Source organism: Balaenoptera acutorostrata, chromosome 19 (assembly GCF_949987535.1).
Source record: "Balaenoptera acutorostrata chromosome 19, mBalAcu1.1, whole genome shotgun sequence".
Taxonomy (NCBI): Eukaryota; Metazoa; Chordata; class Mammalia; order Artiodactyla; family Balaenopteridae; genus Balaenoptera; species Balaenoptera acutorostrata.
In genome coordinates this window covers 64,778,816-64,791,135 of record NC_080082.1, presented here as the reverse complement: position 1 = coordinate 64,791,135, position 12,320 = coordinate 64,778,816, and the positions used below count along the sequence as shown (strand labels likewise).

The 12,320-nt window shown below is 49.4% G+C and overlaps 1 protein-coding gene across 1 annotated transcript; it reads left to right on the top strand.

Annotated features, from left to right (window-relative positions):
- The first annotated feature begins 1,013 nt into the window (after positions 1–1,013).
- ZNF835 (zinc finger protein 835) lies at positions 1,014–12,006 on the top strand. Its single transcript, XM_007175452.3, is given in 4 exon segments — positions 1,014–1,350; positions 2,321–2,412; positions 4,368–5,892; positions 5,895–12,006. Coding segments are annotated over 2 exon segments (1,566 nt in total). The 5' UTR covers positions 1,014–1,350; positions 2,321–2,412; positions 4,368–4,401; the 3' UTR covers positions 5,970–12,006.
- The last annotated feature ends 314 nt before the right edge of the window (positions 12,007–12,320 follow it).

Here is a 12,320-nt window from a genome sequence, read left to right as displayed (position 1 = left end):
AAGAGATACAAGTTACTATGTATAAAATAAATAAGCTACAAAGACATATTGTACAACATAGGGAATATAACCAGTATTTTATAATAACTATAAATGGAGTATAACCTTTAAAAATTTGAATCACTATGCTGTACACCTGAAACTCATATAATATTGTACATCAACTACACCTCAATTAAAAACAATAAAAAGCAGGTGTCATGGTTTAACGGGCAGCCTTGGGAGTACATAAAATAATATGGTATCTCACAATCTGTAGCATGTTGATTCTGGTGACATACATACATCTTCCCATTGTATATTCACACGTTTCTCTGCTTTCCCAACTGTCTAAAAATGAGCTTGTGCCTATTTCTCTAATGGCTGAAGGAATGATTTATGAAGGCTAATCCTATGAAGGGAATAATTTAGGGAGCCTAACTCTATGCAGAAGCACTTTACAAAAACAGCAGGCCAGTAGTGACTCTTATGTCGAGTTCTGTACTATAATCATTTGCCCACGTCAATGGATTTGTCACCTTTTTTGCTCTGGTCTAGAATTACATCACATCTCTGAGACAAATGACTTCCATGGCTTAAGGGTGAACTGTGGGTTGCAAACTCCAGCTCAAGCCCTTTCTGTGCTGTGTGGCCTGGGGCGACTCACTTAGCCTCTCTGATCCTAAGGGTCTTTTTTACCCTCACCTGTGGACTCCGCCCCCTCCTTGAGGAAGAAGAGTCCCGCCCCCATATTACTGACCCCGCCCACCAGGGAGCCCAGGTTGTGGTGAACGGAGCTCGGGTAGACACGCCCAAGCCCCGCCCCCAGCCGCCCTGCCCTCCTCGGGCTCCCGGAGCCGCTGAGATTCGTTGTCCCACTGTGTGCCGACGCACGGCCTTCTGGGAGTTGTAGTTTCCGTGACACCGGCGCTGCGGGCCCAAGTCGCTGTGCAGGCGCAGCGCGGCGCCTTCTGGGAGTTGTACTTCTTGCGGGACCCGAGCGAGCCGCAACTCTCCCAGTGCGCACGCGCAATCCGGGCCGGCCTGGCGCTTGGGCCAGTTTGTGGCGGCTGCTACCTTGACCTGTGTGGCTCGCACGTCCGCGCCATCGCGGGACGAGGGGTCACCGGGGCTCCGCGTGGGCCGGATAGGGCCAGAGACCGTGGAGAAACTGACCCAAACCCGCCAGGCTCGGCGGGAGCCGCCCAAGGCCTTCAGAGCTGGTCCTAGAGGCGAGGGCGCCGCGGTGCGCATGCGCGAGTGCGTGTACGCTTGTCCTCTGAGTGTGTGTGCCGGTACGATCCCGACTCCAGCGGCGTGTTCCTGTGCGTGTGAGGCCTGCCCTGCGTGCCGCTCCAGAACTTTGTGCCGGTGCGGGCGTGTAACTGTGTGTGTCACTGTGCGCGTAGGCCCGCCTGTCCCACCTGTGCATGAGACTTCATGTGAGTCCGTCCCCAAGTGTCACCATATGTTTGCACGTGCCTGACCCTAGCGGCCTGTGCCCGTGAATTTGAGCATTTCGGGACCTCTGCCTATCTGTGAGTTTGGGCATGTGTGGAACTTGTTCTCCTAGGTGGGTGTGAGGTGTATAATTCCACAATTCTTGGCTGTGCAACTGCGTAGGGTGGCTGGGTGGGTGTGCCTGCCAGCATGGAGCTGGATGGTCAGGGTGTGCCTGAGCGGAGGGCTGTGCACAGGATGTTGATGAGAGACACTGCAAGGGTGGGGGTGCTGCGTGTGTGTGTGTGTGTGTGTGTGTGTGCATCTGCGCGTGGGGGAGACCCTGCAAACCTGCGGCTCTGGACACGTGCGGAGCTCTGCCCACCGCATGACTCTTCCTGCGACTAGGGGTGCCACTGTGGGTGGTGTCCCAGGCCAGGCCTGCCCGTGGAGCAGGGCGGCATGTGTGACTTTGTTGTGTGTGTACCCACGTGTGCATGGGCAGGCGTGACCGCAGACGCGCTTGGAGTTGTGTGGGTGTGCGAGACTGCCTGCCTCCTTGTGTATGGGAAGGACTGTGCCACAGCATATGGGTGACTGTGTAAGGGCATCTGAGGGCCAAGACAAGGGGTGGTATAACTGCCCCCCCCACGTGTGGTTGCATGCAGTTCCGTGTGTGTGTCTGTGTGTGATGTGACACGTGTGTCTGCTTCTGAGCATGTCTCTGTCTCCCTTTTGGTTGCTTGCTTGTGTACCTGACTGGCCCAGGTGTACCCCGCCCTGAAGCCACTTACCTTCCCCACGTGCACACAGAGGAAACACCCTGCGTTCTTGCTCCACCCACCCACCTGCGCCTGCCCCAGCATCTTCCTTCAGGGGTCCCTGTTTCTTTCTCTCACAGATGCCGACTGGACCCACTGAGGCATGTGTGGCCACGGCAGGGGCCACAGCCTGAGTGACATGGACAGGACCCGATGCTCCCAATCCTACGAGGTGGGTACCACTGCCTGCTCTGGGGATCCAGTCAGGCCCCACTCAAGCCTGAGGGCTGCCTGTGGGGGTGGCACCAGAACTGAGACTGGACCCATTTGGCTCCCACCGGCAAAGTTCTCACCTCTGCACAAAGACCCTGCATGATCTGGCCCTCACCCTGCCATATCTAATCTCCCCTGCTCTCCGCCTAAGTCACTCTTCTCCAGCGCCCCCCAACCCTGCCCAGCCACTTAACTGTTCCTCCATCACCTCCATCATGGTCCTGCCTTAGGACCTTTGCACTTGCTGGGCTCATGGCCCGGAATGCTCGTTCCGTAACTTCCTCCAAGTCTCGGCTCATTGATCCCTGCACTGGGGGACAAGCCTTCCAGGCAGATGGAACGGCCAGTGCAAAGGCCCTGTGGCAGGAGCATGCTTAGAGTGTTTGTGGAACAGGGAGGAGGCCTCTGGCTGGAGCAGGGCAAGCCCAGAGCAGGTGAGGGCGCTGTAGAGGCTGAGGTCAGGGAGATGCTGTGCAGGCCATGGAGAGGAGTGTGGCATTTATGGAGCCATTAGTGATTTTTTAAAAGTTATTTATTTGGCTGCACAGGGTCTTAGTTGCGATGTGTGGGATCTTTAGTTGCGGCATGTGGGATCTTAGTTCCCCAACCAGGGATCAAACCCGGGCCCCTTGCATTAGGATCTCGGTGTCTTAACCACTGGACCACCAGGGAAGTCCTGCCATTAGTGATTTTAATTGGGAGAGAGAGGAAGAGGAAAAGCTCTGGAGCTGGGCAGCCCAGGTGTGGGTCCTGCCTGGTATTGCCACTTCTGGGAGCCTCATTGAAGAATAAAAGAGCTTAAAGGGTGCTGGGCACATAAGTCTGTGTTCAACGGGTGCTGGTTATTTTGGCCACTATAATAATACACCCGAGTTGGCTTCAGAGTGGCCGGGACCAGCGCCTCTTAGATGTTCCTGTGCCCACAAACCACCCGGGGCTCTTATCAGAAGGCAGATTCCAAGTTACCAGGCCTGGGGAGGGGCCTGAGCTCTGCGCTTGTCCTCAATGCTGATGCTGCTGGGCCTTGGGCCAGGGTGGAGCAGTGTTGATTTCAGAGTGGAAATCAGGATCTCTGTGTTGACGTCTGTCGCACTCTGTGTGCTAGTTAAGATGAAATGTCTCCTCCTGGTCCGAACGTGCGGCCCGCCCGCCCGTGAAAACTTTCACTGGCTTCCTGTACCTGCTGTGCGTGTTCCGTGCGCCACACATACCTGCTCGTCGCCACCTCCAGCTCGTCTTTGCTGGGGTTAGGGTGGGGAGTACCAGGGGGATGAGGGGAGCTCAGAGCTGAGAGAGGCTCAGGCTCAGCCTGTGAGTGTGACTTTGCACATAGCAGGGAGCAAGCTGGAAGCTGGTTGCTGCCGGTGGGAGGCAGACACAGGGCCTTCTGGACCCACGTGAGCAGGGTCTTTCAGGGAGGGGTGTGCTGCTGGTGATACCAGGAGGAACTCATCACCCCTAGGATGGCCCCCACTTGGCCCACCCACCCCAGGGGGCTGAACCCAAAGCAGGTCACTGACTGCTCTCTACACGTGCACATGGTCACAGGCACCAGGGATTAGGACTTCAGTACATCTTTTGCATGGACGCAACTGAACCCATAACATCAGGGTTTAGAAACATTTTTGGTTGTCACACCTGGGGGCATCCGGTGAGCAGAGGCCAGGGACGCTGCTCAACATCCTGCAATGCACAGGATGGTCCCGCAACAAAGCATGATCTGACCCAGACTGTCGGTAGACAGACGCTGCTCTGATCCTTTTCCAGCCCGGGACAGGGGACAAACCTGTTTGGTTTTTTGTTGTCTTTCTTTCTTTTTTTCTTTCTTTCCTTCTTTCCTCCTCTTCCTTCCCTCCCTTCCCTCCCTCCCTCTTTCCCTCACTCCCTCTCTTTCTTTCTCATCCGGTAACGAAGATGTGAAATCAAAGCAGCAGCTCGCAAAGCCGGGATGGAAGGACTCTTGACGGTTGCCGTCCAGCAAGACTCTGAGTTGGGAGAAACCCCGAAACACGAAGGTCATTTCAGGGATGGCCGGAAGAACCAGGAAAGTTGTTTGAAGCAGGAGGTCCACGAGGAAGACCCCACTGAGGACTGCGTCCCCGAGCATGATGAATGCACCAGAACCCTCAGGACCAGATCGAGCCCCCCAACTACCCAGGCTGACCACAGGCCCCAGAGGCACGGCGGACCAAGAAAGAGCCCGAACCAGAAGAACGCAGACGCCAGCGTGGAGGAGGAGGAGGAAAGAGGTGGTGGCACCAGAAAGCCGTGGAAGTGTCAGGACTGCGGAAAGGCCTTCAGCTACTGCTCGGCCTTCACCCTGCACCAAAGAACCCACACGGGGGAGAAGCCGTTCTCCTGCCCCGACTGCGGCAAGGCCTTTAGCCAGAGCGTGCACCTGATGCTGCACCGGCAGACGCACACGGGCGAGCGGCCCTACGCGTGTGGCGAGTGCGGCAAGGCCTTCAGCCAGGGCTCCTACTTGGCGGCACACCAGCGCACGCACACAGGCCAGCGACCACACAGCTGTGCGGACTGCGGCAAGGCTTTCATGCGCCCCACGCACCTGGCGCAGCACCGGCGTGTGCACACGGGCGAGCGGCCCTTCATGTGTGGCCAGTGCTCCAAGGCCTTTCGCAACCGCTCCTCCCTGCTGGAGCACCAGCACATCCACACAGGCGAGAAGCCATTCGTGTGTGCACAGTGCAACAAGGCCTTCCGCTTCTCCTCGGCACTCATCCGCCACCAGCGAACGCACACTGCTGAGCGGCCCTACGCCTGTGGCCAGTGCACCAAGGCCTTCACGCAGATCACGCACCTGGCGCAGCACCGTCGCGTGCACACGGGCGAGAAGCCCTACATGTGCCCCGAGTGCGGCGCGCCCTTCAGCCAGAGTGCCTCGCTGGCTGAGCACCGGCGCATCCACACGGGCGAGAAGCCGTACGCGTGCGTGCAGTGTGGCAAGGCCTTCACGCAGGTGTCGCACCTGAGCCAGCACCGGCGCGTGCACACTGGCGAGCGGCCCTACGCCTGCCGGGACTGTGGCCGCACCTTCAGCAACCACTCGCACCTGGTGCAGCACCACCTCATGCACACGGGGGCGCGGCCCTACAAGTGCCTGGAGTGCGGCACCGCCTTCAGCCACGTGTCCTCCCTAATCGAGCACCAGAAGGTCCACACCGGAGAGAAGCCCTACCGGTGCGGGGACTGTGGCCGCGCCTTCAGCCAGGGCTCATTGCTGACGCTGCACCGGCGCACGCACACCGGCGAGCGGCCCTACGCGTGCCCCGACTGCGGCAAGGCCTTCAGCAATCGCTCTTACCTGATCCAGCACCACATCGTGCACACCGGGGAGAAGCCGTACGAGTGCAGTGGCTGCGGCAAGGCCTTCGGCTTCTCCTCCGCCCTCATTCGACACCAGAGGATGCACGCCGATGAGAAGGTGGGGGACACCTTTGCCCAGCTGCCACACCTGACTCAACACCTGAGCTCCGACCGGGAGAAGGAGCCTGTTGACGGCAGTCCTGCAGAACCTGTGGTGGACCAGCCCAAGAATGAGGGCTGAGGGCTGCCAGGGCCTCCTATAGGCAGACACCCCGTTGAGCCTTTTATACCTCATGCTCGGGCTCTCAGCACTAGTGGGTAGATACCGTACCATCCCCATGTTGCCGATGAGGAAACCAAGGCTCTGGGAGGCTCCGTGGGGTGCCCGAGATCACACAGGAAGGATGTCACAGGGTCAGGACTGGACCTCGCATCTACCAGCCTCACCTCCACCACCTCCCTGGTTCAAAATTATAATTGTGACCCATGGAAGTAGACCCGAAGATATATCTGTGGGTCTCTGGCTGGCCTTTTGATTGTTCATTTTATGACTGAGTAGATATTTGGTCCACATATTTAAATAAATAAAAGGTTCAGTTCCTTTGGTGCAGTTGGCATGGTAACAGGGAGCAGGGTCTTAAGAATAAATGTGGGGACTTCCCTGGTGGTGCAGTGGTTAAGAATCCGCCTGCCAATGTAGGGGACATGGGTTCGAGCCCTGGTCCAGGAAGACCCCACATGCCGCAGAGCAACTAAGCCCATGCACCACAGCTACTAAGCCTGCGCTCTAGAGCCCGCGTGGCACAACTACTGAAGCCTGTGCACCTAGAGCCTGTGCTCCGCAACAAGAGAAGCCACCCCAACGAGAAGCCCCTGCACCACAACGAAGAGTAGCCCCTGCTCGCCACAACTAGAGAAAGCCCGCACGCAGCAATGAAGACCCCACGTAGCCATAAGTAAATAAATAAATAAATTTATAAAAGAATAAATGTGGATCCCTAGGACTGAAACAGTGCTTCCAAAATTAGAGAAAAATGAGCAGAGAACTCCAGGGCAGGGAAAGTTGTTTTAGAAGGAAGCACCTCTCCCGTGACAGACCTGTGGAGGGTGAATTTTAGAGTGGACCCCAGTCTTTTTTTCAGTATGAGGAAACACCTCCCCTTTACAGATGTTTTCCCCCAACTCAAAGTCCTGACTTTCATGGTTGTGTCTGTTAGCTCTTGCCAAGTAACAAATCACCCAGAATGTCCGTTTAGTGTTTCCCGTGCAGGGTGGTTCTGGAGGTCTGGACCAGGTTCATTCGATGTTGGAAAGGGGAGGGCCTGCCATACCAGCCTCTTTCTCGGACCTCTGGGAGTGTGGGAGCGCGTAAGCACCAGCGATTGGCCACAGAGTGGAGGCGGGACTGAAATCAGAGCTGATCCCCAGCGGCTGTCCACTCCTTGGATTTACGTTACTGCCACCGCCTTTGTAAACTCAGTGCCTGCAGGACAGCCAAGTGGACTGCAGGTGTTCCCACAGTTGGGATAGTCTGGCCTTAGCAGCTGTGTGGCTGGCCTGGAGTCTGGGCTGCTTCCGCTGCAGTCCTGATACCTGACTTTAGTGGATCAGTGGCTACAAATCTGTGCTTGTAGTTTTGTGAACACAGCACCTGAGGGACATCTGGGCTGATATCTTGCCTTCCCACAGTGGAGGTAGGGCCGAGGGCAGTGCCAACAACAGTGTACTTTGTGAGCCCACATGACAGGTGACAAGTGACACCACAGCACGCTGCCTGATGGGCAGCTCTAATTGAGGAATACTCACTGACTCCTCTCCCATCCCACCCACCTCACACCACAGCTTAGAAATGGGTCTGGGGGCCTCTACTCCAACAACTAGGGAGCATGCCCTTACCCCAACAGGGCAGTGAAAACCACAGAGCAAAGAGGAGGCCCCACTCACTATCCAGGGCAGGCTCTGGTCACCGCAACATCAGTCACACCCCCATCAAGCGGATAATGGCCAGCACACACTGAGGAAAGATGCAGTAGGCATCCATACTAAAAGCAGCCCTCACACCAAAAGTGTTAAAACCATGCAGGCTACACAGGGACATTCCATATAAAAATAGCCCTCGGGAGTTCCCTGGTGGTCTAGTGGTTAGGATTCGGTGCTTTCATTGCCATGGCCCAGGTTCAGTCCCTGGTCAGAGAACTGAGATCCCACAAGACACACAGCGTGTTTAGCCAACATAAAAAAAAAAAGCCCTCTAAGACCACAGTAGATAACTGTTTCTCCTAAACCCATAGGGTAAGAGAAATATAAGTAAAATGAAGAAGCAGAGGCATCACTCCCGATAAAAGATCAAGAGAATTCCCCTGAAAGAACAAACAATGAAACAGACCTCCTCAGTCTGATAGACACTGAATTTAAAAAAGGAGATAATGAAAATACTGAAGGAATTAAGAAGAGCTATTGATAGAAATGCAGATTACTGTAAAAAGAAACTAGAAGCTATAAAAGGAACCAAGAAAAATTTTAAAACTCATTTGGTGAGATGAAAGCTGAGCTAAAGACAATAAATAGCAGATTGAATATGGGAAAGAATGAATAAGTGATCTGGAAGATAGAATAATGGAAATTTCCCAATCAGAACAGCAGACAGAAAGGCAAATGAAGAAAAAAAAAAGGAAAGCAATATAAGAGACCTATGGGATAATATAAAGCATGCCAATATATGCAAAATAGGGATACTGGAAGGAGAAGAAAGAGAAAAGGGGATTGAAAATGTATTTGAAGAAATTATGGCTGAAAATTTCCCAAACCTAAAGAAGGAAACAGATATCCAGGTACAGGAAGCACAGAGGGTCCCAAACAAGATGAACCCAAACAGACCTACACCAAGACATATTATAATTAAAGTGGCAAAAGTTAAAGAGGGGATTCTAAAGGCAGCAACAGAAAAACAAAGTTAATTACAAGGGAACCCCCATAAGGCTATCAGGTAATTTCTCTACAGAAATGTTGCAGGTTAGAAGGGGTTGGCAAGACACATTCAAAGTCCTGAAAGGGAAAAATCTGCAACCTAGGATACTCTACCCAGCAAGATTATTTAGAAGAAGAATAGAATAGAAGAAGAGATAAAGAAATTCTCAGACAAGCAAAATGTAAAAGAATACAGCAATACTAAACTTAGCCCAAAGGAAATATTGAAAGGCCTTCTCTAAATAGAAAAGCAGCAAGACTCTATAGGAAAGAGAAAATCACAACTGGAAAGTAAATCACTTAAATAAGCCAGTGCACAGATTTTTAAAAAAACTTCTGCAAAATTTTCTGTGAAAGCACTGATAACCACAATGAATGGCAGAAGGATAAACATGAAGATGTAAAAGAGGACATCAAAATCATAAAATGTGGGGGAGGAGAGTAAGAAAATGTAGTGGGGTTTTTTTTCAGAATGTGTTTCAGCTTATACGACTACCAGTCCAAGCAAGTAGATAAAGGAAGGGGTTAACATACTTGACAAACAGGGTGACCATAAATCAAAAAACATACAATAGATTCACAAAAACCAAAAAGAAGAGAACACAAGCATAATACAAAAGAAAATCATCAAACCACAAAAGGAAAAACAAAAATAAAGGAACAAGAAGAAATACAAAATGAATGGGAAAACAAGGTTTAAAATGGCAATAAGTACATATGTATCAATAATTACCTTAAATGGCAATGGACTAAATGCTCCAATCAAAATGGACTGGCAGGTTGGATTAAAAAAAAAGAAGCCTACAATATACTGCCTACAAGAGACCCACTTTGGGGCAAAGGACACACATAGATTGAAAGTGAGGGGATGGAAAAAGATATTTCATGCAAATGGAAATGACAAGAAAGCAGGGGTCACAATACTCATATCAAACAAAACAGGCTATAAACAGAGGAAAGATAAAGAAGGACACTATATAATGATAAAAGAAGAGGATATCACACTCGTCAACATATATGAACCAATATAGGAGCACCCAAATGCATAAAATAAATACTAACAGACATAAAGGAGGAAATCAATGGGACTACAACACCCCACTCACATCAATGGACAGATCTTCCAGACAGAAAATCAGTAAGGCAACAGAGATCCTAAATGATACAATAGAACAGTTAGACTTAATTGATATTTTCAGGACATTACATCCAAAAAAAAAAAAAACCAGAATACACATTCTTTTCAAGTGCACATGGAAAATTCTCTAGGATTGATTACATACTAGGGCATAAAACAAGCCTCAACAAATTTAAGAGTATAGAAATTATTTCAAGCATCTTTTCTGACCACAAGAGCATGAAACTAGAAATCAACCACAGGAAAAAAAAAATGAGAAAAAAAAACAATTACATGGAGAATAAACAACATGCTACTAAAAAACCAATGGGTCAAGGAGGAGATCAAAGAGGAAATTAAAAAATACCTTGAGACAAATGACAATGAAAACACAATCATACAAAATCTATGGGAAGCGGCAAAAGCAGTTCTTAGAGGGAAGTTCATAGCGATACAGGCCTTCTTCAAGAAATGAGAAAAATCTCAAACAACCTAACCTACCACCTAACAGAATTAGAAAAAGAAGAATAAACAAAATATAAAATTAGCAGAAGGAATGAAATAATAAAGATCAGAGAGGAAATAAATAAAATAGAGATTTTTAAAAGCAATAGAAAAAAATCAATAAAACAAAGAGCTGGTTCTTTGAAAGGGTAAACAAAATTGACAAACCTTTGGCCAGGCTCACCAAGAAGAAAAGAGAGAGGACCCAAATAAAACAAGAAATGAAAGAGGAGAAATAGCAACTGATAACACAGAAATGCAATTTAAAAAATGAGAATACTATGAACAATTATATGCCAACAAATTGGACAACCTAGAAGAAATGGACAAGTTTTTAGAAACATACAGTGCACCAAAACTGAATCAAAAAGAAATAGATAATTTGAACAGACCAATCACTAGAAATAAAATAGAATCTGTAATTATAAAAAAAAAAAGACTTCCTACAAACAAAAGTTCAGGACCAGATGGCTTCACAGGTGAATTCTACCAAACATACAAAGAAGAACTTATATACCAATCCTTCTCAAACTCTTCCAAAAGATTGAAGAGGAGGGAACACTCCCAAAGACATTCTATGAAGCCACCATCACCCTGATACCAAAACCAGACAAAGACACCACCAAAAAAGAAAATTACAGTCCAATATCTTTGATGAATGTAGATGGGAAAATTCTCAACAAAATATTAGCAAACCAAATCCAACAACCCATAAAAAAGATTGTACACCACAACCAAGTTGGATTCATCCCAGTTTCACAAGGATGGTTCAACATACACAAATCAATCAATGTGATACACCACATCAACAAAAGAAAACCAAAAAAACCACATGATCATCTCGATAGATGCAGAAAAGGTATTTGATAAAATTCAACATCCAGTCATGATAAAAACTCTTATGAAAGTGGGTATAGAGGGAACATATCTCAACGTAATAAAAGCTGTTTATGACAAACCCACAGGCAAGATAATCTCAATGATGAAAAGCTGAAAGCCTTCCTACTAAAATCTGGAATCTAACACAACATTGTAAATCAAGTATACTTCAATAAAATAAATTAAAAAAACTCTGATAAGACCAGCCCTAAACATGTAAATGAATAAAAGCGTCAGCTAACTCAGATAATGATGAACGTTATGGAGGGGATTTTAAAAGGTATGGGGAAGTCATTCTGCATTTTACATGAGTTAATTTGAATTTTATGCTAACTAAAATAGCTTGTTTGTGGCCTGGCAAACATGCATTGTACATCTGCTTTAATTATTAAAGAAAAGGGCACACTGACCAGAAGTAAAGAACGTCTGTGTTAAAAAGAAAGGTTAAATGCCTCCCTTCCTGGGATGCCAATGCTGGGTCCTCCCTCAATAAGACTCCCTTCCCAGGTGCCAAGGCCATACTGACTCTCTGTATACTCGCTGTATATGTGCTGGTCTGTTTTTGTTTGGTTTGGTTTTGGTTTTGAAACCTTGAAGAAATGTACCTCTGACTTATTTAATGTTCTTTGTTCTGACAGTATATAACACTTTGCTGAAAACCATGCTTCTCTGGAGAAATTTCTCAGAATAATCTGGGAGGCTGTCTTCTGGACTGTAGTCCTCAGTTTGACTCAAATAAAACTCTTTTCTATTTTTATTATATATTTATTGATTATTTTCATTGACAAGAGGTTGGTGGCATTTGCGGGGCTGGGCAGCTCTCTCCCAGGAGATGAGAGATGAATGACAAAAAGGAGCCAGCCCAGGGGAAAGTTTGGGGGAAGACTGCTCATTCCTGCTGGTCCCCGAAGCCTGGCATTTGGAGGATGGGTGTGGGAGGTGGGGGAGGCCCCCGTATCAGCAGAGGGGACCCACCTGAGGTGAAAGGGGGGATGCAGACCGGACACACGAAGGCACGCTGTGCTCACACATACCCCATCACGATCACATTCTGGACCTTGCCCTTCCCCCACCGC